The sequence below is a fragment of the Ursus arctos genome, unplaced genomic scaffold, assembly GCF_023065955.2.
Source record: "Ursus arctos isolate Adak ecotype North America unplaced genomic scaffold, UrsArc2.0 scaffold_28, whole genome shotgun sequence".
NCBI lineage: Eukaryota > Metazoa > Chordata > Mammalia > Carnivora > Ursidae > Ursus > Ursus arctos.
Window position 1 is genome coordinate 16,151,147 of NW_026622963.1, and position 26,204 is coordinate 16,177,350.

General features: G+C 34.9%; 1 protein-coding gene across 11 annotated transcripts in view; it reads left to right on the forward strand.

Annotated features, from left to right (window-relative positions):
* The window catches only part of UBE3A (ubiquitin protein ligase E3A), a 97,292-nt gene that overhangs the window by 5,120 nt on the left and 65,968 nt on the right, over window positions 1–26,204 (forward strand). For 2 of the 11 annotated variants that reach the window (XM_026510301.4, XM_044388356.3), the window contains exons 2-4: window positions 18,678–18,741; window positions 20,905–21,024; window positions 24,321–24,365. In XM_026510301.4, the coding sequence (XP_026366086.1) occupies window positions 21,005–21,024; window positions 24,321–24,365 (65 nt within the window). In that variant the 5' untranslated portion in view covers window positions 18,678–18,741; window positions 20,905–21,004. Of the gene's footprint in view, window positions 1–18,677; window positions 18,742–19,087; window positions 19,187–20,904; window positions 21,025–22,534; window positions 22,748–24,320; window positions 24,366–26,204 lie in introns of those variants that run through there. The other 9 variants (XM_044388357.3, XM_044388354.3, XM_057303596.1 and 6 more) reach the window with 8 other exon arrangements.

Genomic DNA, 26,204 nt, shown 5'->3' on the forward strand with positions numbered 1-26,204 from the left:
TGGAGCTTAATATGGTGACTCTTAACAGTTAAGTGTGTTATAGAAGTTGACCATCTGTACCCTTCCGGGCTAATTGAGGTTAGTCAAGCACATATCCTTTTATATTACAGAAATAAAACATGAAAAAATTTTTTGACCTGTGTCTTTGTGGTATGCAGGCTTGTAACTCTTTGTTCTTAATGTGATGACTTTCTCCTTGTATCAAAAGCAATACCTTATCCGTTTCCAGCTTCTAATATAATAGACTTCTATTCTTGGATGTGAGAAGGTAGTCTTAGAATTGCTTTTGTGGCCTGTAACTACTATCCTAACCTATTTACTTTATATTCTTTGTGATGCAGAATAAATTCTGAATTTTCCCTCTAAAATATGCAGACAGTCCAGAGAATAATGTAATAATCATGTATCTACCATTCAGTATGGACAAATGTCACATTTTGTCATCTCCTTGCACTCTTTAGCTCCATCTTTAAAACTGGTGCTCTTTATTTTCTTCTGAGATGATAATTCTAGCCCTGCAGCTACCACTATGGGAATTTCTTCATATGGCCAACAAACACTTCCTTTCTCTTACCAGATGTAAAGCATAATCCTGTTCTTTGGAAGGGAAAAGATGAAATGCCCACCAGTGTTTTCTATATAAAGCTAATGGGTCATAGGGTGAAATATGGGTATTTCCAGCTTATTAATTATTTTAGTATTTTTTCTTATGAATTCTATTTATTGTGTCTCTGTGTGTTTATGTGCTAATATTGATACCTTATAGTGTGCCATAAATAAGAATGTTAAGTATTTACCTTTGTTAAATAAAGTTTTTGTTTGGGGGGAAATACATGTCTTTTGAGCACCTATTGTATGTGATGTGTATACTGATCAATAAATCCCATTTCACACAAAAAATAATTGGGTAACATTTTTCTTTTCTAGTTTTCTGAAGTGGGCTTGGGCTGACCAGTGCATCATATTCCATGTTGGTGATAGAAACTATGCTGTTTAAGATATTCTAAATTTAGAGCTTCTAAGAAATGGAAAATTTCCCTGATTACTTAAGCTGCTTCATTCATATTCAATTTCTTACACATTTTGCTATGTCGGTGACATACTGCTATAGAGTGAATGATTATGGCCTCTCAAAATTCATGTTTGGAATTGTAACACCCATTGTAATGGTATTAGGAAGTGGGGCCTTCCTGAGGTGATTAAATCATGAGAGTAGAGTCCTCATGAATGGGATTAGTGCCTTATTAAAGATTTCAGAGTTCCCTTGACTCTTCTGCCATATGAGGACCCAGCCAGAAGACAGCTGTCTGTGAACCAGGAGGCTGGTTCTTGCCAGACACCGAATCTGCCAGCACCTTGATACTCGGCTTCTTAGGCTCCAGATATTTGAAAAATAAGTTTCTGTTTATAAGCCACCCAGTCTGTGGTATTTTGTTTTAGCAGCCTGAAATGGACTAGGACACATTAAACATGCTTAAAGAACAGAGAGGGAAAATAGAAAATTAAACGGATAAAGTTTGGTAGCTAAAGTAGGAATACACTGTGCCTGAGAGAATGGAAGTGCTTAAAAGTTGACCATAGTGTTTAAATGAGAACACTTAAGGAAGATGTATTAGAAAAAACAAGCTAACTTTAGTCTTTTAAACACACAAAACTAAATTTCTGCATTCCATATATTATTGTATATTTCTTTAATTACTGCCCAGTGTACTGTATTTCAAATGAAAAAGTGAAGTGTTATGGTCTCATCTAACTCAGTAGGGAGTCAGTTCACCCCACCTAAAACTCCTCTTCCATCTTTTGGACTAAATGAAAGGCAAGGAGGGGTGAACTTAAAAATAGTTGGATCTCAACTGGAAGATAGGTAAGTCACTTACCTCAACTGAAATTAAATCCTTCTTCCTAGATTGAAGATTCAGTGAGAATAATTTCTGTGTGTCTCTTTTTTTTTCTTCTCACGTGCAGTTTTATGTATTTGTAAGTGCCTGATGAATGAACTGCTTTCCAGTTCGGGACTACTTTTAGGTGTCTGCTGTGGGCTGATAAATAAGAATCATCAGGAACAAAATCCTCTAGGCTTCAGAACTTTTAACTAATTTTAAGTAGATAAAGGACTAGGAGTCAGCCTGGATAGTGGGCCAAAGACATACCTGTATTACAGCCCCACTTTGCTGCCTCTGCCTGTGCTGAATTTGATAAGGCTTTCCTAGGAGGGGTGTGTTTGTTGTGTTCTCCATATTTCTAGCTGACATCAGATTTTGAGAAATTGAGGCTGATCACTGTGGCCTACAAGTCTCTTAAGTGATCAAGATTTAATTCCCCTAAGTGCTATTTTGCTATTTTAGACATTGTAGCATATGTTTAAAACTGCCGTGAGTACAATAGTATTCATTCTATATTCTTACTCTGATGTGTTTTCTTTAATAAAGTAAGTACGTTGGGTTAGATGATCTCCAAGGTAATATTCAGTTTATATAATATATATTCATTTTTTTCTTTTTGAATATATGTATATATCTTAATTATAAAATATTTAAAACTTACAGTAAATAATATAGGAAAAACACACCATCCAGAGCTATAAATTCTGCTACTTTTGATTCTTTGGTAAGTAAATGCAGTCTTAGGTATTCACTTACAGCAATGTCCTCCCAATCTTTCCCAGTCCTGTCACCCTCTTTAAGGTAATAACTATCCTGAGGCTCTTGAGTATACATCGTATTCTTGTTTATACTTTTACTGTGTCCCTGTACAAGTAGCCATAAGTGATAAGTGTTTGTGTTTTAAATTTTTACAAAATGGTACTATATTGTACATAATTTTTCATCAGATTCCTTTTTTTAAAAAACTTAGCATTTTTTTAAGATAATACGATATATGTATTGTTCATTCAATTTGTTGTATGGTACTCCATTGTATGGATATATAAAATGTATGTATTTCACTATTGATTGATATTTTGAGTTATCTCCTTTTTTGTTACCATAAATAATGCTGCAGTGGTTGCTTTTACACATATTTTGGTGTAGGTGTTTAGGAAGATTCATGAAAGTGAATTGTCTGGGAATAGGTTGTGAATAACTTTGACTTTACTATATATTTCTAAATTCTTTAAAATCATTATGCTAGTGTATACTTTATATGCGCACTTTGTTTTCCAGCATCCTAGCCCTCGCTTGGGATTGTCCTATTTGAAAATTTTTGCAAACTTGATGCATGTGAAATGATAACTTTTTTTTAATATGCCTCATTTTAATTTACATTAAATGGTGTAAATGGTGGGTAAATGGATTTTATTATTTTGGCATCTTTTAAGTGTTTATAAATTAAAGAATTGTTTTAAAAAGAATGAGACATTAACATACAGTATTTATGTTGTAAAGGACCTTGACTCATCTCATCCAACCTTCTTTTATAATGCAGCCATGGAAGTTATCAGAATACGGATAAAATACTGCTGTTTGCCTATTATGGTATTTCTCTTTTGGGATATAGAATCTCAACGTTCAGTGTTGAAATCATGAGACTTTTCCTTTATGATGTGAATTTTTTGTTCAAAAATTCTTCATATTGTCCGCTAATAGTTGAGAGGTTTATGTTTTTTGTTTTTGTTTTTGCATTTAGGGAGGGAGTTGGGAATCGGATTTTTTTTTCATATGATAAGTGACTTGTCCCAACATTAAGTATTGAATTCTTCCCCCATTATTGTATTATTTTGTAATTGTCATCTGTATTATCTGCCATGTGCTTGGGTTTGATTTTAGTTTCTTTGGTGTTTTTGGTTTTTTTTTTTTTTTGTCTTTCTCTTTTTTAAAAAACACCAGTACTACGTTGTTTTATTTTAAATAAGCTTTTTATATTAAGCTTTGAAATCTGAGCGTACAGGCCTCCCCTTTATTCATTTTCAGAACTGTCTTGGCTCTTAGACTTTTATTCTTTCATAATAATTTAAAACCAGTTTATCAAATTCCTTTGGGGATATTATTTGGAATTGCATTGAATATATAAATTGAGAACTGATATGGCTTATCTTGCTATTTATTTGATTCTTCAGTATTTTGCCGTTTTCTTCATAAATGCCTTTTATACATACTTTATTAAATTTATTCTTAGATATTTGATTAATTTTTTTGCATTGTAAATAGCATCCCTTTTTAATGACATTTGATCATTGCTGGTATTGATTTTGTATCCATCAGTTTGGGTGAACTCCATCATTTCTAATAGTTTGTAATTATTTTGGATTGTGAACAAATACTTGTCTTTTCAAGTGATCTTTTAAAAATAGAATTCTAACCTTGTAACTTTCTATTTAAAATTCTTCTTTGGTTTTCCATTGCTTTTAGAGTAAAATTCAGAATCCTTTATTAGTTTATAAAGTCCCACATGATCTAGATTTTGTACTATTTCAGCCTTACCTTTCTCCACACTCCTCATTGAGCAGAACCATCTAACAGTATTGGCCTTTTCAGTTTTTTGAGCTTTCTAACCTCTTTCTGTGCCAAACCCTTTGCCAGTGTGTTTCAGGTTGCTTGGAATACAGCTAAACAACAAATTTCACCCATCCTTTAGGTCTCAGGATGTTGCTAAATATTCCCAAATATTACTTAGGGAAGCCTTCCCTGAGAATCTCCTTGCACTCATTGGTTTTAGTGCTTCCTTGTATTATGCTGTTAATGAATTTTGCTTTTCCTGAGTAAGTATATAATTTCAACTGCAATTAAATAATTTCTTTACTCCTGAGTTGAAGATTCTATGAGAAAGGTAAATGCTTGCCTCTATTTTATTTATTTAAAGATTTTTTTAAAGTAGTCTCTGTACCCAGCATTGGGGCTCACCCCAAGATCAAGAGTCTCATGTTCCACCTTACTGAGCCAGCCAGGCACCCTCTCTCTCCTTTTTAATGTGCAGTTTCAGGCATTTGTGAGTGCTGGGTGAATGAATGAATGTTCGTCTACTGATTGATCTAGAAATACTATTCCAGTTGGTAACTGCTCAAAAGAATATAATCAGGCTACTTTGAGGTATTTTACTAGACATTCATAGAAAATTAAATGCCCTCAATTTTTATTATTTAAGGCCTTCAAGTATGGCTGGTCTTTAGAACAACAATTTTCTGTCTTTTAATAGAGGCAGTCTAGTTGACTTAAAATTATATGTAGTAAGTTTTCTTAAGAGCATTTTGAAGTTAAATTAGAAGCCAGTCTCTTGTTATCCTTAAATCAGATTTTACGAGTTTAGATACTACATTTGATACACAGATGAAATATAATAAACCTGAAAATAAGTGTTCATGATTATTTCAAGGAAAACCCACCTACCTTTAGTTATTTTAGTATCTTCTACTATACATCTTTATTTGTGTGTATAACACAGGCTGAAAGCTAGCGTAATTCTAGGTTTAATTTTAGGTTAGGCACTATATAAGATTGAACTCAGGTGAACTGTAAGTGCAAAAAGAACCCAGGGGAAAATTTCACAATAGTAAGCCCTTGGAACTATGTATAGCACATTTGTTTCTGTTTTCAGATCATAGAATTGTTGACCAGAATGAGTGGTTTATCATTAAAGCCAGGAAATTGAAATAATTCTGGTAATTTAGAATTTCTAAAGGATCTCCATAGATGACATTTGATCTACAAGTAGATAAGATACTCCTAGTGCTAGTGCTAGTGCTAGTGCTAGTAAGCCATGTAGTAAAACACTTAAATAAAGATAGCTTATGGGGGGAAGAGAGCATTTTAATATTGGCCAATCATGAGTGTACTTTCTGTAGTTATTCAGGTAGGTAAATAAGCATAACTTATTTAATTTCTGAACTGTTCACAGAACCCAGAGGGAGGGCCGGGCCAGTTGTCATTTGGAGCGTTCAGTTCTTTTCCAGTGCACAGTGGTTGTGATCCCAGAGTTCTTTTCCTATATATAACTGATTGTACAACCTAGATTTGCAGCACAGCCTCAATTTTAAATATTAGGTTATTCTCATAAATCATAAAACCAAGAATTTTAGCATTTTCATATTTCCAGAGAGCCTCTTATATTTCCTGTTGTATTTCCTGGTTGGTCCCTCTCCCTGCCTTAAATATTGGTATGTAGAATTATTTTTGAGTGAGGAAATACAGGTAGATAGCTTTATATTTTTAAGCACAAAAATAAATGATAGTTTCCTTTTCCTTTCTTAGCTAATTCTAAAACAACAGTTGTTAAATACAAGTGTAGAAAAGCATGAAATTGCCTGGCAAATACCAAATAAGTGTTATCTGTGTAACTACAGATACATGTAGCTTTTTTCCTTTTTTGAGAGGTTTAAAAAAAAAATCGCAGCATAGTTTTTACAGTTTCCAACTTTATTGAGATATAATTCACATACCGTAAAATTCACCCTTTTAAAGCATACAATTAATTTTTAGTGTATTTGTATTTAGTATATTTGGGTTTTCGTATATTTACCACCACTAATTTTAGAACATTTCATCATCTCATAAAGAAACTCTATACCTATTAGTAGTCATTCCCTATTTTTCTGTCCTCCAGCCTCTGACAACCACTAATCTGCTTGCTTTCTATATGGATTTGCCTATTCTATGTACATTTCATATACATGGAATTATAAAATATGTGCCCTTTTGTGTATGGCGGCTTTTACATAGTATTGTATTTTCAGGGTTTGCTTGTAGCATATAACAGCATTTTATTTTTTTTGTGGCTGAATATTACACTATGAATATATGCACTGTTCATTCAGTCATCAGTTGATAACTATTTGGATTGTTTCCATTTTTTGGTTATGAATCACGTTGCTATGAACATTCATATACAAGCTTTTGTGTGAACATATATATTCAGCTCTTGGATATATCTAGGAGTGAAACTGCTGGGTCATAGGGTATTTTTGTTTAACATTTTGAGGAGCTGCCAGAATCCTCCCAGTGGCTGTACCATTTTACAGTTGCATCAGCAATGTATGAAAGTTGTTTCTGACAGCTCTACTTCTATGCCAAAGTTGATCGTCTCTTTATTTTAGTAATTTTTACGGTGTGAAGGTATCTCTTTGTGGTTTTGGTTTGCATTTGCTTAATGATTAATGATGATAACAACATTTCATGTGCTGATTGGTGCTCTTTGGAGAAGATCTATCCAAATCCTTTGCTGTACTTTAATTTTTTTTTTTTTTCTTATTGAGTTTTAAGCATTCTTTATATGTTCTGGTTACAAGTCCCTTATCAGATAGATGATTACCACACATTTCTCCCCATTCTGTAGGGTTATCTTTTCACTTTCATGATTGTGTTTCCTTGAAGCACCCAAGTTTTAATTTTTGGTGAAGTCCAACTTATGTATTTTTCTTTCGTTGCCTTTGGTGGTGTTATTTAAGAAACCATTGCCTAATCTAAGGTCATAAAGGTTTATGCCTATTTTCTTCTAAGAATTTTGTAGTTTTAGTTCTAAATTTAGGTCTCTCATCTGTTTTAATTTTTGCATAGGTATGATTTAGGTTTAGATCTGGATTGCATTCGGCATGTTTTTGGATATGGCATACAAATAGCTACCTTTTATTTTTTTCCACTTGGGTAGCTAATTCTCTAGACCACTTGAGGGATCCTTTCCTCACTGACTTAAAATGGCACCTTTTTCTTTTATTCAAAGATTATTTATTTTAGGGAGAGAGAGGGAGTACCTGTGTGTGTGAGCAGGGGAGGGGCAGAGAGAGAGGGAGAGAGAATCTCAAGCAGACTCTGTGCTGAGCACCCAGCCCGACTTAGGGCTCAGTCCCACAACCCTGAGATCATGACCTAAACTGAAACAAAGTGTTGGGTGTTTAACCAACTGAGCCACCCAGGTGCCCCAAAATGCCACCTTTTTATATATTAAGTTTTCATAAACTAAAAAAATGAAGTTTTTTGAGGTATAATTTATATCCTATAAAGTGTACCCGTTTTTAAGTGTACAGTTTGATGTATTTTGATGCATATATGTATACCGTAGCAACTACCACAATTAAGAGTAGTAATGGTCTTTTCTCCCTTTTGGCTCTGGGCAACCACTGATGTTTTGCGTCTTCTAGAATTGCATATAAATAATATCATAAGTTATATGCTCTTCTTTTGGCTTTGTTCCTTTAGCATGTATTTGAGATTTTTCCATTTTGTGTTTATTACTTTTTTTAAAAATACAGTATGGCTATGCCACATTTTTCTTCTCATTTTTTTGGTGAACGTTAGATTTTTTTTCCAGAATTAGGCTGTTGTGAATAAAGGTACTCTTTGCATGTGTCTCTGTGTGAACATATTTTCATTTCTCCAGGGTAAACACCTTAAGTTGTAATTACTGGATCACATGACAAGTTTATGTTCAAATTTATAAGGTATTATTTTCCAGATACAGAGTTTTGCATTCCCATGAGTAATGTATGAAAGTTCCAGCTCTTCCAAATCCTTGTCAGCATTTGATACTCTCAAATTGCAGACATTCTGATTGGTGTGTGGTGGTATCCCATTAGTTTCTTTTTCTTTAACTGTAGTAAAATACACATAACATAAAATCCATAATTTTTTTTTTTTAAAGATTTTATTTATTCATTTGACAGAGTGAGAGAGAGACAGCCAGCGAGAGAGGGAACACAAGCAGGGGAAGTAGGAGAGGAAGAAGCAGGCTCCCAGCGGAGGAGCCTGACGTGGGGCTTGATCCCAGAACGCCAGGATCACGCCCTGAGCCAAAGGCAGACGCCTAACAACTGAGCCACCCAGGCGCCCCAAAATCCATAATTTTAACTCTTTTAAGTGTACATTTCAGTGGCATAAAGAACATTCATGTTTTTGTGCAGCCATCACTTACTCATCTCTGGAACTTTTTCATCATCCCAAACTCAAATTCTGTACTCATTAAACAGTAACATTCCCTTACCCCTGTTATCTTCCCCCTCCTTCCAGCCTCTAGTGACCACTGTTCTACTTTCTGTCTCTAAGAATTTGATTATTCCAGCTACTTAATATAAGTAGCTGATGCTCAAGTGACTGAGCCATCAAGGTGCCCCTCCTTTTAAAGGCTGCATAGTATTTCATTGTGTGCAAAAATACCACATTTTGTTTAACCATTCATTCACTGGATGCTTCTTCCTTTTGGGTATGGTGAATAGGCTGCTGTGAACATGGGTGTACAAATAACCGAAGTCTTTAAGTCCTTGCTTTCAGCTCTTGGCATGTTTGTTCTTGGGTATATATACCTAGGAATGGTATTGCTGGGTCATATGGTAATTCTGTTTAATTTTTGGGGGGGGGGGGATCAACATCCCATTTTCCACAGTAACCGTACCCATTTTACATTCCTGCCAGCAATCACAAGGTTCCAGTTTCTCCACATCCTTGCTAACACTTGTTATTTTGTTATTTTAAAAAAATAATTTTCCCACTAAAGGGTGTGAAGTGTCATGGTTTTTACGTTTCCCTGATGAAGAATGATGTTGAGAAGTTTTCATGTGTTTATTGGCCATGTGTATGTCTTTTTTGAGTGTCCATATGCTTTGCTTATTCTTTTCAGGATACAAACTCTTTATTAGATATATGTATTTCTTCTGTTATATTATAGGTTTTTTGGTTTATTATTTTATTAATTACCAAGAGAGAAGTATTGAAACCTTCACTGTAATTATGAGCTTGCTGTCTTTTCTTTGAGGTCTGTCCATTTTTGCCTCGTATTTTGAAGCTGTAGCTATTAGGTGCATTCACATTTAGGACTGTTAGATCTCTTTGATGAATTGATTCTTTATTGTTACGAAATATCTCTGTGATTCTCTGGTAATGTTCTTTGTCCTAAAGTCTACTTTGTCTGGTGTTAGTATTACCGCTCCTCCTTTGTTATGATTCATGTTTGAATATTGTATCTTTCCCAACTTACCTGTATACTGTCTTTCTTTTAGTTTGACAGTGCATAGTTGCATCTTGCTTTTTGATTGATTTTTACAGTTTCCTGTTTTCTGAGTGTTCAGTGCATGCATTTATTATAATTGACTGTATGGTTGGGTTTAAGACTACCAAGTTTCTGTTTGTACCATCTGTCTTCTTTCTCCCCTTTCCTGTTTTCTTTTGGATTGAGCATTTTTACAGAAGTTTGTTTGATCTTTGCTATTACCTTATACCTTATTCTTCCTCTGACACGAGTGGTTGTGCTAGTACTTACAGTATCCCTTACTTTATATCCGTCTACTTTGAGAAATATACCTCTTAGAGTATATTGTGAGAATTCTAATACAGTATAAATTTGTTTACCGTCTGTCATCCTTTTTGGTATTGTAGTCTTATATTTTACTTCTGTATAAGTTATAAACTCCACAGTCTTATTTGTAATTATTTCTTTTAAACGGCCAATTTTTTGTAAAGAAATTTAAAAACCAAGAAATACCAAACCAAGGGGCGCCTGGGTGGCACAGCGGTTAAGCGTCTGCCTTCGGCTCAGGGCGTGATCCCGGCGTTCTGGGATCGAGCCCCACATCAGGCTCCTCCGCTATGAGCCTGCTTCTTCCTCTCCCACTCCCCCTGCTTGTGTTCCCTTTCTCGCTGACTGTCTCTATCCTGTCGAATAAATAAATAAAATCTTAAAAAAAAAAAAAAAAAAAAAAGAAATACCAAACCAAGTTATTAAACCAAATTTATCAACATTTTTTGATATTTATGCTCATACTTACCATTTTCACTTTACTTTGTGTAGATTTGTATAGATTTCTTTATGTAGACCCAGGTTTGAAGAATTTAGACATTTTTGAAGTGCAAATCTGTTGGCCAAAAAACTTTCAGGTTTTATTTGCATGAAAATGCCTCTATTTCACTTTTATTATTTTATTAGGAAAAAATACTCAGATTCACACAGGTGTGAAATAACTGTAGAATGTAATTCCACAATTAGCATTTGCTTTGTGTCATATCTATCCATCTATTAATTTGTTTTATTTTTTTGATGCTTTTCAAAGTAAGTCGTAGTTATTAGTATTCCACATCCTTCAGCATGTGTCTTGTCAACTAAAACTTAGTAATTTATTATTAATTAACTTTCGTATATTGAATTTAACTGATTTTAGTATATTGTTCCAGTTATTTATTTCCATGTGACAAATCACCCTTAAATGTCAGCATTTAGTTTGCTTATGAATCTGTGCTTTGTGCAGAGACTGGAAAGCATAGCTTGTTTTGGCTTCAGACTTGTCAGAGTGGCTTGATAACTGTTGTAACTTGATAATTGGAGGCTGGATCCATCTGAAGGATGGCTCACAAATCTGGAGATTGATGCTGACTGTCAGGACTTCATCTAGAGTTCAGGTCTAGAACACTTACATGTTGCCTTTATACGTATGTCGTTGCTTGGCTTCCTTGCCAAGTGGCTGACTTGCTCAATATGTGGTGGCTAAATTCTAAGAGTATCTCAAAAGAGCAAGGCGGAAGTACATGGAGTTTTTATGACCTAGCGTTAAGTAAGTCACAGAGCACCATACTGTCTTGACTGAAAGAATCACAGAGGCCACTCAAAGGAGAAGAGACATAGACCCCACCACCTGATGGAGAATGCCGTGTTGACCTTGTAAAAAGAGCATGTGTGATGGATTATATTGTGGTGGCAATCTTTGGAAAATAAAATCTGCCACATACATCATTCCATGAGTTTTGAGAAATGTATACATTTTTGCAGCACTTAAGTCCTATCAAGTTATAGAACCTATACCCATTCCTAGACAGTTCCTGTTCCCACATGACTTCTTTAAATCAATCCTTGTTTTGATCACTTTCATCCTATGTTAGTTTACCTTGCAGAATTTGTATGAGATTTGTTTTACTCAACAAAATATTTTTCAGATTCATTCATGTTACTGCCTGTATCAGTTGTTTGTAACTTCATTGTTGTACTGTTTGCAGTTCCTAGCTGTTACGAATAAAGCTAAAATGAACAATTATTTGAAAGTCTGTGTGGCTATATATGATTTCTTTTGGATAAATGCCTAGGAGTGTGATTTTTGGGTTATAGGGTAGTTATAATACCAGATCTTTTCTCCAGATTGGTTTGTCTTGTTTTACACTCCTGCCAGCAGTATATGAGATTTCAAGTTGCCCAATGTCCTTGTCAACATTCAGAGCTGTTAGTTATTTGCATCTAGCTATTCTGGTAGATTTATAGTAGTTTCTCTTCATATTTTGAAGGGTATTTTCACTTGATATATAATTCTAGATTGACCTGTTTTTCTTTCAGTCTTTGTTGTTTTTTTTTTAAGATTCTATTTATTTATATATATATATTTTCAAAGATTTTATTTTAGTGTGCACACGTGTGTGAATAGGGGCAGGAACAGAGGAGGAGGAAGAGGGATGGGGAATGAATCTCAACACACTGTGCTGGGCATGGAACCCAATGCAGGGCTTGATCCCATGACCCCAAGATCATGACCTGAGCCGAAACCAAGAGTCTGATGCTTACCCAGCTGAGCCACCCAGGTGCCCCATTTTAGCTTTTGTTTCTGATGAGAAGTCTATGGTTATACTTATCTTCCTTCCCCTGTACCTAAAGTCTTTTCTCTCTGGCCCCCTTTTAAGATTTTCTCATGATCACTGGTTTCCTTTGTGATTATCCTGCTTAGGATTTATTCAGTTTTTCTGTTTTTGTTTTTGTTTTTTTCATCTGTGCATTTATGGTTTCATCAAATTTGAAATAAGTGTCAGCCATTATTCTATGTATTTTTTAAATCACTTCCCTTCCTCTTACGTGGTCTGTTTTTCCTGGGACACTAGTTACATGTGTGTTAGACCATTTGATCTTGTCTTCAGGTCATTAACATATTATTTTTAGTCTTTTGGTCTCTCTGTGCTTCAGTTTGCTTTGTTTTCTGTGTCATTGTTCCTTTTTATCTTCCTATAGTGTCAAATACTTTCAGATATCTTAGTTTGTATTTCTGAAACTTCGATTTGATTTGTTTTTGTGTTTTCCATTTCTTAACTCAAATAGCCTTTGAATTTTTCAGCATATATGTAAGAGTATTTGAAAGCCCTTATCTACTGGTCGCATCAGTTCCTTCATTTCAGGGTCCATTGATTGGTTTTTCTTTTGATCCTGGGTCATATTTCCCTGTTTGCATATTTAGTAATTTCTTATTGGTTGCTGCACATCATAATAGTCTGTTGTTGAGTGACTAGATTTTGTTTTCTTTTTAGAGTATTAAACTTTGTTTTGGCAGCCAGCTAAGTAACTTGCTGGTCACTTTGATCCCTCAAGGCTGTATTAGGGTGTGTCTACTAAAGTCTTTATTTAAGGCTAATATCTTCTACAAAGGCATGGTCCTTCTTAGTTTTCTACAAAATATCCCCAGTGTCAGTATATTCTCTTCACTCTGGTTGGGGAGAGTTTAGGGATTTCCCAGTCCTGTATGAGCACGGGGAATATTTTAACACACTACTCCTCTTTCTCTAGCTTCAAGGAGTCTCTTACCTTACGGTTTAGGAGCAGAATCAAAGGACTGCCAAGTGGCGGATTTCTGGAGCCTTTTCTCTGCATAGCTGCCTTCCTCTCATTCTGTTTTACAAATTCTGCCATTCAGCCTCTGGAACTCTTGAGTTCTTGGTTTTCCCTTTAGTGATACTGTTGTCCTCTGATTAGATTTCCCCTTCTTTGGCTACAGACTGGAAAGTGCCTCCAGACAGAAATCTGAGCATTGGGGGGGCTCACTTCATTTCTGTTGGTTCTCTCATGGATCACAGTCCTGCACTGCCTGTTATCCAGATCTGAAAACAGCTGTTTCATATATTTTTTTTTCTTTTTTTTTGACAAGAAGCAACGGTTAACATACTTTGGATCTCTGGGCTTACCTTTTGTTTCGCTTACCTATCTATCTAATGCTTATACCTTGCCTTAAAATAAACTTGATTGAAATATAATATACATACAGAAGAGTGCACATAAGATGTACATAGCTTGTAAACCTTTCTCACACTGAGCACATGTTTAGCCAGCCGTCAGATCAAGAAACAGCAGCAGCAGCAACTCTGATGCCCCTTATACTCTTTGTTACTACTTCTCTTCTCCCAAGAGTAGCCACTATCCTGACTTCTAACAGCATAGATTAGATTTTTCTTGTTTTTATGCTTTATATAAGTAGAATCCATCATATTTAGTTGTGTCTGTCTTCTCTCACTTAACATATTTATGACATTCATCCATGTTGTTGGTTGTAGTCATCGATAGTTTATGATAGTTTTTGTATAGTATTCCACTTTAGGAATATACCACAATTTACTCATTGTGCTGTTGATGGACAGATAATTTAGTTATTTTTGGATTGGGACTACTTAGAATATTGCTGTTCTAAACATGCCACTAAATAGGTACTCATTTCTGTTTGATGTATACTTAGGAGTGGAAGTTTTAAGTCCTAGGGTATGCATGCATTTAGTTTTAAGTAAATACTGTCAGATTTTTGAGAGTTGTACTGATTTTAATTATACTGTTTAATATTCTGTGGTTTAATCTCTGGTAGAACAAGTTTCTTGGGAGAGAGAGACATTATTCTTCCATTAAAAAGTGAAATTTTCTTGGTTATTTTGGTATGCTTGGTCTTCAAACTTTTTATTAAGTTGGCATTGGATTAAATTTGTGTTAATTGGGCAAAAATGATACCCTTGTTTGTTTATACATGAATTCCATTTGGAACTAGCCCAAAATGCTTTGTCAGGATGCTGATTTTTTTTTCTTCCTTTTTTTTTTTTTTGGTAGAGGGGATATGTGTGGTATCAAGAGAACATAGTCTCCATTACTATGGGAATAAAAATATGGATATGATGAGCCATACCATGAACCAGTTTACAGCTAGAAGCACTGATAAATGTATACAGATAGCTATAAGGTAGAAAATAATAAATACGGGGTAGAAATTAATAAGTGTATTGTGTTAGTAACATATCATAAGACCCAAAAGACAGTGGTTATTTACAGAAGATCTTAGAGAACCCTGTGAGATACAGCCTTTAGAATGAACAGAGTTTTTAATAGGGTATGGTAGATTGTTGGGAGATGGAGTTTAGTTAGCAAAGGATAGGGAAGTATTTCTGAGTGAAGTGACCTGAGAAACAAAACACTGAAGTCAGAAATACTGATGGCCAGCATGTAGTAACCAAAAATCCAGTGATGGGACTAGATCATCAAGTACCTGGTAGTAATATTATGTAGTGGGCAGTAAGGCTTGTATAAATGGGTAGGGAGGGATCAGTGACAAGGACCTCATATGATCGTGGAGTTTGAAATTTATCCTGTAGGCATTGGGGAAGCATAGAATATCTTGAGCTTGAGAGTGATATGACCAAAGTCGGGAAGATAATTCTAGCACAGGAAGTAAAGAATAAAGGCAAATGGGAAACCAGGTGAAGTAACGAGGGTCTGTACTATTTTGGTCTGGATGGAGGAAAAAAAAGAAGCAAGAGGTGTTTCAAAGGTAAAATTTATAGAATTTGATTATGAATTAGAAGTGTGGTACAATGAAATGAGCATGGCCTTTAGAATCAGACAACTTGTGTTTGAATCATAACCTTTATTTACTAGTTAAATGACCTAAATTAAATGACCTAAGAGAAAACTCTCCTCTCTATGAGCATCTTCAAGCATTAGAAGTATAAAAATGAATGATCCAGAGTCTGGACTGGCAGGTTTGGGCCAAATTGTGTATGAGCTGAAATGTTTGGGAGATTTGGTTTTATTCTGAAAGCAACTAAAAGTCAACAAAGGAAGAATTGGGGGTAGTGTTGGAATATGGGGGATTTCTGAGATAGAATTGGTAGCACTGGGTGAGCAATTAGCTGTATGGGAAAGAGGGGGCCTTCTAGAATATGACTCAAAAATTTCCAATTTGGGCAAATGGACTGATAGAGCCATTTTTACCTCACAGAGTTTTTCTTATGTGTGATAAGTCTTGCTCATGCCTCAGAGCTTAGTTTATATGTCACTTCATGAAGAATGCCTTTCCTGTTTTCCCAGATTAAGTCAGAACTCTCTATACACTTACCATATCCTGTGTTTCTCTCTCATAACACTGAATTATGCATTGCAATTGCATAATTTATTGTGGTTTTTATTATTTGTGCCCATTTTGCTTATTACACGAGGACAAGAGATTATGTCTAATTTCTTTAACTGTGTTTTTATCCACTTCATAGGCACTCAAAATCTATTACACTTTTTTTGAGATATAATTGATGTATAACATTGTATTAGTTTCAACTAGTAGACATTTTTTTGAATGAATGAATAAGAATTTGAAGGTTAGGAAGTATCAACCCGCATAGTGGTTAGGCTAAATAAAAAGGAGGGAGAGGGAGAAAATAAAGAATGGCAACAATTTTTTCAGTCTTTAACTAGAAGAACAGCAAGGTGAGACACATTTAAGGTGGAGTGAGTTTTTTGGGAGTTTGATTTTAGATGCTAAAGATACATCAAGTGTATGTGTACCATTGGTAATTGAGAGTAGCAGGCTTAAAGATGTAGAGTTAGGTAGGGATCCTAAGTGTAGAGGTGCTATAGAAATGGGTGGAATTGCACAGATAATTTAGGTTAAGAAAAGGGACTAGTGCAAGAAACTTGAGTGACCAGGAATGAGAGCTAGGAAGATGAACTAGCAGAAGACTTAGTTGCTGTCAGGGGTAGAAGAATGTAGGTAGGTACCACATTATGGAAGTGAGAGGAGGTGAGGAACGATTAGTGGTGTGAAATGCTACAGAAATAGAGTAGGATTAGGGGCCACAGGACTTAGAATACACAGGGATGATGACTTCTGTAAGAACAATGTCAGTAGGTGGAAGGTTTTGTATGTCAGCTGCTGAGCTAATGGTTTTCAGGTCTTTCAGCAGTTAAAGGAGGGAAAATAAGGAGCTGGTACTCAGGGGTTAATGGAGTTGAGGGGATTATGTGGGGAATACTATTTGAAAGCAATATTTAAACATTTTAGTCTGACTACAGAATGGATGAGAACTGTCTTTGGTCAGTTGTGAAATTTATAAATGTACAGAATTTAAGAGTTTCAACAGGTAGCTTTACCCGTAAATTTAAGACATAACCATGGTGCAAAGGAGAAGAGAAGTGCTAAGGGAACACAACAAAAAATTGATAGAAAAAGTAGTCTGTGAAATTAAGTTTTGACCTAGGTTTAGAATGTGAAGGAAATAGGCTATTGGAGAGGAGATGAAGCACATACCAGATGTAGTAATAATAACATAGAGACACATGTATATACGTGTTATGTATACATTGAGTGAGTGAGAGTTGGAAGATGGACCATTTTAAGAATAATGAAAAGGTTAGAGGGGCAGATAAATGTAGACCAATAAAGGCATTTATTAGATTGCATTTCTCGTTCTTAGATTATTATTAGACTGAGCCCTCTGTTGGAGAGGGACACAGAAATAAAGGCCCCAGGTCCACTCTCGGTGCTAATGGTAAATTTGCAGAGATTACCTAACATTTCTGGTTCTTACAGTTCATCTTACTTATCCTGTATCATTCTTGATTTGGTATATTTCCCTGTGATTGTGTGTTCCTAATCTTCTAAGGCAAAGTTTCTCAAATTGGGATCTATGCATTGCCTGAAATGTATGTTAAAAATACACATTCATGTTCCCCCACTTTGTGCACTAAAAGTAGAGATCAAGTATCCATTTTTTATAGATTTTCCCAGCTGATTCTGTTATTGAATAGTTTGAGACTTGGTCCTCCAAGGTCTTAAAACTTGGTTATTTAAAAAAAAAAATATATATATATGTATATTTATATATATATATATTTATATATATATTTTTTATATATATATATATAAAAATATATATATATATATATTGAGCATTCATTTTCTACCATCAACCTGTAGGGCACTGGGTTGGTTTCTTAATCTTTGGGAATTGGTTTCTTCGTATATGATGAGAGGAAATGGATTAAAAGATTGCAGTTCTTATTCCACTGAGAAATGCTCTGATCATATACAAATGAGTTAAGAATTTACAGTGATTATTTGGGTGCATGCTTCAAGCTCAGAATTTGGTTTTTGGTGAGTTAAATTTTAATAGAAATGTTAAATATTTGATTTAAGAAATAGTCATTTCTGCCATGTATTGAGCTCGTGTTATGTACCAGGAAGCATTGTCCTATATACTTTGAAAACATTTTCTCTAAAACTCGCAATGACCTGATGCCTGAGACTCAGAGATGAAAGGACCTGCCCAAGGCTGCTAATCTAGGGGGTGGTGGACAAGTGGCTGTAAAATGTACCTCACTAACATAGCAGATGCTCAGCATAGAGAATTTAATTAAAAGCTAAACTGTTACAGGTATCTGAAGGAATTAGAGGCATATAGTCAAATAGTTTTCAAACACTTTCTGCCCTTTTGGAGGGAGGGAAGGGTAAAGAAATGGCAGGCTCTAAGCTCTGTGGATGAGTATGGGAAATATGGCTGTGCCCTCTGAAAGCACTTGAGGCAACAGTGGTGGTGGTGTCTAACCACCCTTGCATGCATCCTGGCAGCAGCATTAGGGACACTTGTCTGTATGTTTTTGGATATTCATAAATATTAACAAAATGAATTTCCTTTTAATGGATTTGGGGAAAATTTCTTTTGAGTTTATCCAGTTGTTTATGTGAAAAGAATTGAGTGAGGTGTTTTATATTTTAGGTTAAAAATCTGTAAGAACCTGATTTTAGAATTCACCAGCTCCTCAGAAGTTTGGCGAAATATGGTATGTTTCTGTTTTTATTTTTTGGAATTCAAAATTGCATGTATATCTTAATGTCATAGTTAGAATAATGACAAACATTTTCAGCAAATTCAGGTGCTTGCCATTTTTAAAGCATTGTGCTAGGTGCTAAATCACTGTGCTACCAGGTAGACTATGAGGTACATAAGTGGGATTCTGAAAGAAATCAGAAGACGTTAGTGTGTCTTGAGAAGTGAAATCTTATGCATGGACGGGGCAGGTTTGGCTGTTAGACTATATGAGTTAATAATAGCTTCCATTTGTTGAGCTCTTACTATGTGCCAGGCACTGTTCTGAGCAATTTATATGTTGGTTTGTTCATCCTCAGGACAGCCCTCTGAAAAAGACACTACTATCGTCTTAGTTCTCCCTGTGAATGAAACGAGGCTTGGAATGGTTAAGGGACTTGCCCAAGAGTTGCCATCTAGTAAGTGACCAAACATGGACTTGAATCCTGATTGGCTCTGGAGCTTGTTTGTGCTCTGTTGAGCACTGGACCTTATAAAAAAGGAGACTAGTAGAGAGAACTTGACTCAGTAGTTTTCAGAATACATGTAGCTCTTTAATGACTTAATTTACTTCAGTTGATTAGTTAAGAGGTATTTTAACTTTATTATTTTTATGTTGATAGATTAGAAAGTTAGACTTCTTTGGATTTTCTAAATTTACATACACATTTAGTCTTGTGAAAGAGAACCCAAGAGGGAACATTGTTCATTTCAGGGACGTCATTGCCTCTTCCTCATGTGGCCTCTGGAATGTCCTAGACTCTTACTAAGAGACATGTAGCTGTGATAGGGAAATTGTATTATTTCTTCCAGGGATTATAAGTCACATTTATTGAAGTCACCTAAAGTTATTTATATATACTAAGGCCAACCTTCACCCTTATTTGAACTTGAAGCCCAAGTTTATAGGCTGCTGCAGAGGTATGGGCCTAAGCACTGGTATTTAAACTCTTCTCTTGGTATTCTCAGATACCTTACTATTTTATATTGAGTTCTGGGTCCATGCTGGTAACTACCATCTATAGTTGTCTCTTGTCACTCTGGAAGTGCTAACTATCAAGGGTATTTTTTTTTTCTCCCTCTTAATTTTCTCATTTTTCTTTAGTTCACTTTCCAGATTTGGCCTGGATATACAGTTTGGTAGGGAAATAATTAAGGGGAAAAACTAGCTACACAAAATGAGTTCTCAATACTGGGATAGTTCAGATGTGTATCTTTGACAGAACTATATAGGATTAGGATGCGTGATAAATTTAACCGTGACAATCAAGAACGTTCAGCTAAGGCCAAGTAAGGGAATCAAAAGATACTAGATTGAGGGAGGAGGACATACTTTTTTATATTTTGCCAATCTCTCTCATAAAATTGAGTATTAGTAGATTTATGGCTGAGAAAGAATAGAACACATTTTCATGAAGTACCCAAGAGGTTTGGGCCAGTGTTAGATTACCCTACTTAAATATAGAATAAATAGGACTAGATTTGAGTGTATGTATGTGTGTGTGTATGTATGTGTATGTATATAATTATCTCTTAAGCATTTGGCTACTTGGAAAACCCTATGACTGTTAGTCTCATTTAAACAGTTGCCATAATAGTGGGATCTCAATCCATATTCTAAATCTTTGCTCAATTGCATATACTTAACTTATGAATCTCTCGTACAGTAAAACTAAGACCAAAAAATTCTAACCCTGGATAGGAAATCAGTAGATCTGAGTTTTAATCTTACCTTTAACACTAATCTAAAATCTTGGGCAAGTCAGTTAATCACTCTAAGTCTGCTTAATTTGTTTTTTGTTTGTTTTCTTAAATTCTTACTGTAGTATCTGCCCTGATTAGGTAGAGCCAAAGTTGTCATGAGATTCAAGCAAGATACTATTGACCAAAGTGCTTTGTAAACTGTAACACTCCATAAAAGTACAAGAGAATATCACCACATTTTCTCAAGAGGAGAGATCATTTAAGGGGAAAAAATAATGCTGGAAAATAGTCCTTAAAAGCATTTATATAATAATTACTTTTCTGATGAATGTTGCATTGACACCTAATTTGAAGCTTTGAAGATTATTTTTTGAACAATGGATTGGATTTATATATTAAAGTGTTCTAACTAAAGATTTGTTTAATTTATTAGAGTTATTAAACCTACGCTCAGATCAAGTTAGCAGCTAGACTGGTGTGACAGCCTGTTTTTAATCAGTGACTCAAAGCTGTGATCACCCTGATGTCACCGAATGGCCACAGCTTGTAAAAGGTAATTTTGAATGTTATTTTACAGCCTTTAAAAGGCTGTTACTGTAAAGTAAAATACGTGCTGTAAAAAATGAAGAAAATGTATAGTTGGCAGGAATAATGTGAATAGTTTACCTAAGTGTTAATGTGCTTCTCTATTTAATATCCTTCCTAAAATATTTTATGCTTTCCCTCTGCCCCAGATCTATGTATATAATAAGTAAGCAGGAAAGTTATTTCTCAAAAATTTCAAGTTTTTAAATAAATAAGTTATTATGAACATTATAAAAACCATGAAAATTCTCAGTGTGCATTTTATGTGGTGAGAGTTTTAATTAAAATGCTTCTCTAGAAATTTTTACAACTTTAATAAAACTGGTATAATTTTCTTTCCTAAAGAGTTTCAGTGAAGGTAAAAGGAGTGGCTTGCAGGCTGGACAAGCTGCACCCGTTATTTTTGGAAGTGAGCCTCCATTTGAATGTTCTGGCTCATGCTGCAGTATTTAGATTAGGAGGCATTTTGTGATCACTTTTCTGTGTTCCAAGTCAAGACCTAAAATAGAGACTTCCAAGATTTATTTTCTTTTTTCTAATGTTACTTATTGTTTGTTTTAAAATTTCTTTTCTGGTTTGTTGTCACAAATTTAGGTTAAGCTAAGTCAGTACTTTCTGTTTTGTTTTTTTTTTCCCCCCTTTGATTATGTCCTGAATTTGGTAAAGTTACAAGCACGTACTAGATCCTTACGTCCCAAAACTGGGCAGTAATGAATAAAGAGACTCTTTAGTGGCCAAAGTAAATCTTGGAAACAATTGCTAGATGTTTGATAATTTCATAGTTTTGGAAAGGAATGCTAACTTAGGGTATTTTTTGGTAAGTTATTTACAATATTACAGAAATATAAGCAGAATGACTAGAAATTTATTCAGACATGTACTATTATTACTGCAAGAAAAGTGTTTGTTCTTTGTATATTCACTTTTCTTTTAATTAGAAACAGTTTCCAGTTTGAGTAGAAAACAACTTGGGCTAATAACCATGTTTAAGAGATCCAGGATAGACCTGTTTTAGGGTAATACTCTTTCAATTCTTTCTTATTCTTTTGTCCTTCTGTTAGACTGAATTGGTTTAAATTACTTGGTTTGACAAATAAATGGTTTTTTGTAGCTCACTTGAATATATGTTAATATTAAATGATAATTACTATATTTATAATAATTTGGTGACAGTTTGATGCTAATGTTTACATATTCTCTTGTTTAGGGAACAGAAATTAGAAAACAGTGTAGTTACCATTTGATGATGTATTTAACTTCTATCCCATTTCTCAAAACTTTGTAGCAGTTATATATTGTGCTTCTAAGACTGGGATTTGTTTTCCTTCTGCTTGTGTCTTACCTTTTTGCAGTAGTATTTTAATTTTCCTGTCATTGTGTCCTCATTTTTTTCCCTCTCTCTTTCTCTTTCCCTGTTAATTTTGAAAGTTTTGCCGCCTGCGTGTTTGAAAGCTTCTAATCTGCCTCTCTTCCCTTAGTGCCAGCAGGTTTATTTTTTGTTTTGCAAGCCTGCTCTGCCTCCTTACAGTATGACATCTGATGCTGGAGGGTCGCACTTTCAAAAATGAGTCAGCTGGTACATGGGGTTATCATCAGTTTTTAGCTCTTCTGTCTGAGACATACAAACAAGTTTGGAAGCAATCTTGGGGTACTTACCCACAAGGCTGGTGGAGACCAGGTGTGTCACAAAGGTGATTTGCTTGCTCCCTGGGGGAGAGGGTGGAGTGAAATTTTTGCATTTGTGTCAGTGCCAAGTCACTGCCACCTCCAGCATGCCCCAATTTTTAGTTCTAATATAACTTCATGCAAAATTTAAAGTGTAAATATACTGCAAAGAGGATCTATAATATTTGAGCTGCTGGAGTCTCTCTCTCTCTTTTTTTTTTTTTTTTTTTTTGGCATTCTTGCCCTTGGACTCTGAATGAACTGCAATGAGGGGTAATTTTGAAAGTCTAATAAAGAAGTAAGATTTTTAAAAGCTAAGAAATGTGGAAAACAGTTTGTTTTTGTTTTTGTTTTTTTATTTTTTTGCTGGTGGCTCTGATTTTAAGATTCTTTTATTAAAGTTGTTCAGAATTAGAAGTCCCAGGTCAGTGATGAATTTACAGGTCAGGTCGTTGTAATGTCATTTAGAAAATTTAGTTTTTGATATCTAAAAAAATTTTGAGAATTGGAGTGTTAGCAATCAATATTGTTGATTTAACTTAGTATACATTGACTGATGCTGTTTATAAAACTGAATAGGGTAACAGGGATTTATTTTTTTAACACCATGGTAGGAACAGGCAAAATTCATTCATACCCCAAAATGAAAATAAGAGTTTTTAATGTCTTAGAATTTTGAATATTTCTATGCAAGAGAGTAAAAGTATATTTAAAAATAATAGACAACAACTGGCAAAAATTTATAACTGAAATCAGTTCACAGTTATCCATAGTAAAATTTTAATACCCCAGCTTGGTACACTTTTGATAGGTAGTGCATCTTGCCAGTACATTTTCAGGGAAGGTTAATTTATTGTTGAACCAAGACAATCATGATTAGAATGGTAAATCTGACTTTTATTAAAGTGTCTTAAAATTCACTAAGGCTCTTAGATTAAAATTGGAATTATCTAGAGCAGAAGTTAGCAAACTTTTTCTCAGTGGGCCAGACAATAACTACTTTAGGCTTTGTGGGGCATATGTCTCTGTCGGAGTTTTTCAGCTCTGCTCTTGTAGTGTCAAAGCAGCCATAGATGATACACGTAAATGAATGAGTTGTGGCTGTATTCTAATAATACTACAAAAATAGATGCCTGACCCAGGCCTTAGTTTGTTGTCCCAGGAAATAGTTTGCTGACCCCTGATCTAAATGTAGTTTGGGACTGTGAATACCAGTGAATACTTTTGATATTTTGGATAACCAATAGTTGGCTGTAGAAAGTTTCATAGTTGTATGTTTTTATTATAAATATTTGAATTTGTGAATAATTATGATTTATTATACATTTTACTGTTTTGTATGTTGGTATCTAAATACAGTGTTTACAGTTTCCTTTCCTTAAAAAAATGCACTGACGTTTTTATTAGTCCAGCTTTTATAATAAACGTGTTGAATGGCAATCTGATTTGATCACTTTTTTCTTCTGTTGAAATCTTTAGTTACTTTAAAAACTGTTAACGATTAAATCTTGTTTTCAAATTTGTCTACTAATATAACATGTCTGCCCCTTTTCGGAGTATGGAATATTTTGCTTAACTTTCCTCAATTGCATTTTACAGATCGCCAGGAGAACCTCAGTCTGACGACATCGAAGCTAGCCGAATGTAAGTGTAACTTGGTTGCGGCTGTGGTGTCTTTTAAGTTACTCTAGATTGCTTTAAAGGTATTAAATTATTTGAAAATAATTTCTAGTTATGAGAGTAATACTTTAAAAAATAACTTGGGAGAGAGGAGTGTGCGTACTGTTTTTCCTACCAAGTGAATACCTCTGAACTTTGGTACCATGTCACTGGATTTCTGCTTTTAGGTAGATAGTTGTATACTCCTGGATTCTAATGTGTTTTTGGTACCTAGCAGTTGTGGGGAAATAGGGGAAAGAGTTCAGGTTAACAATCATTTATTAAATATTCACTATTCAGCTGGTAATGTGTTATGGATACAAAGATGCGTAATAATTAGTTCCTAACCCACAGAATTTTATAGTCTACTCAGTGTGAAAGACAGAGAAGCAAATTAGTCATTGTGGTAGAAGGATACCCAGGATGCAACAGGAACATAAAGGAGTACTGGGCTACCTAGGTATACAGTAGGAGCCTAATCCATGTGGCAGGGAAGTAGGGGTGGCAAGGTAGGCCAGATTAAATCTTGAAGTGTAAATGGGAGTTAGGTAGCAGAAAGCATCGGCAGGGTTGTTCTAGGTGGAAGTATGGGTGAAGTTATAAAGTGGCATAGTGAGCATAGGGAACAGTAGGCAGTTGAGGATTTTTAGATCATGAGCTGACTGAAAGGCAGGAAAATGAAGACGCTAAGACTTGACAGAAAGGGCTAGAGCCTTGAATGCTATGTGAAAGACCTAGGCCTGTCTCATAGGTATTTGGGAGTCAATAAAGAATTTACTAAGGAACGGGCAGTAACCTTGTTAGACATAAAATTTTAATAGTTTTGGCAGCAGAGAAACTGAATCGAAGAGAAGTGTGTGGTGGTAGGGTGACCAGGGCTTCAGCAGTTCAGTCAGTGAAAGGCTTAAGGGCAGTGACATAATGGGAATTCAAGACAGCATTCTCTGGATGTAAGAAAAATATTTGGAAAGTGAAATACGTAAGACTTTAGTGATTGCTTGTAAGAATTTAAGAAGTTTAAGATAATGGGAAGGTGGTAATTATTGAGGCAAAGTTTTTGAGGTAGTTAGGGTTGGAAAGAAGAGATAGGTATAGGGATTGCTCTTGAATAAGAGCAAAGACCCCATCTTGTGAAACTAGGAGGTAAAGATGGATATGTGATGTTAACTGTGTTTGTAGGTGAGAATGGGGAAGTCAAGGTCATTTTTACCTGAAGTATTTTTCTCAGTAAATTCGTTTAGGTCTGCTACACACACTGTTTCTGTCTCCTTTGAGATGATACTAGACTCTTCTTGTAAAGGAGGTTCAATTGTTGAGTAAGTTTGGCAACTGCAGAGTTAAACAGGTTTCTTTACTGGAAATAATAGAAATGTACTTTGAAGTGCTGATACACATTGTGAGTCTCCAAGAAGGGACTATGAGATTTATTTCTCAAATTTATGTATCTATGTAACTTTCCTTTTTTTTTTTTTTCCAAAAATTTTATTGTGGTAAAATACACGTAACAAAGTTTACCATTTTTATTATTTTTAACTGTGTAATTCAGTTATGTTAATATTGTTGTGCAACCGTTGCCACCATCATCTCTACAGCTCTTCATCTTGCAATACTGAAACTATATCCTTTAAACAATAACTCCCGATTCCCCCTTCTCCCCATCCTCTGGCAACCATCATTCTACTTTCTAGGTCTATGATTTTGACTACTCTGTCTCATATAAATGGAATCATTTATATTTGTCTTTTTGTGATGGCTTATTTCACTTAGCATAATGTTCTCAGGGTTCATCGACATGGTCACATATGTGAGAATTTTCTTTCTTTT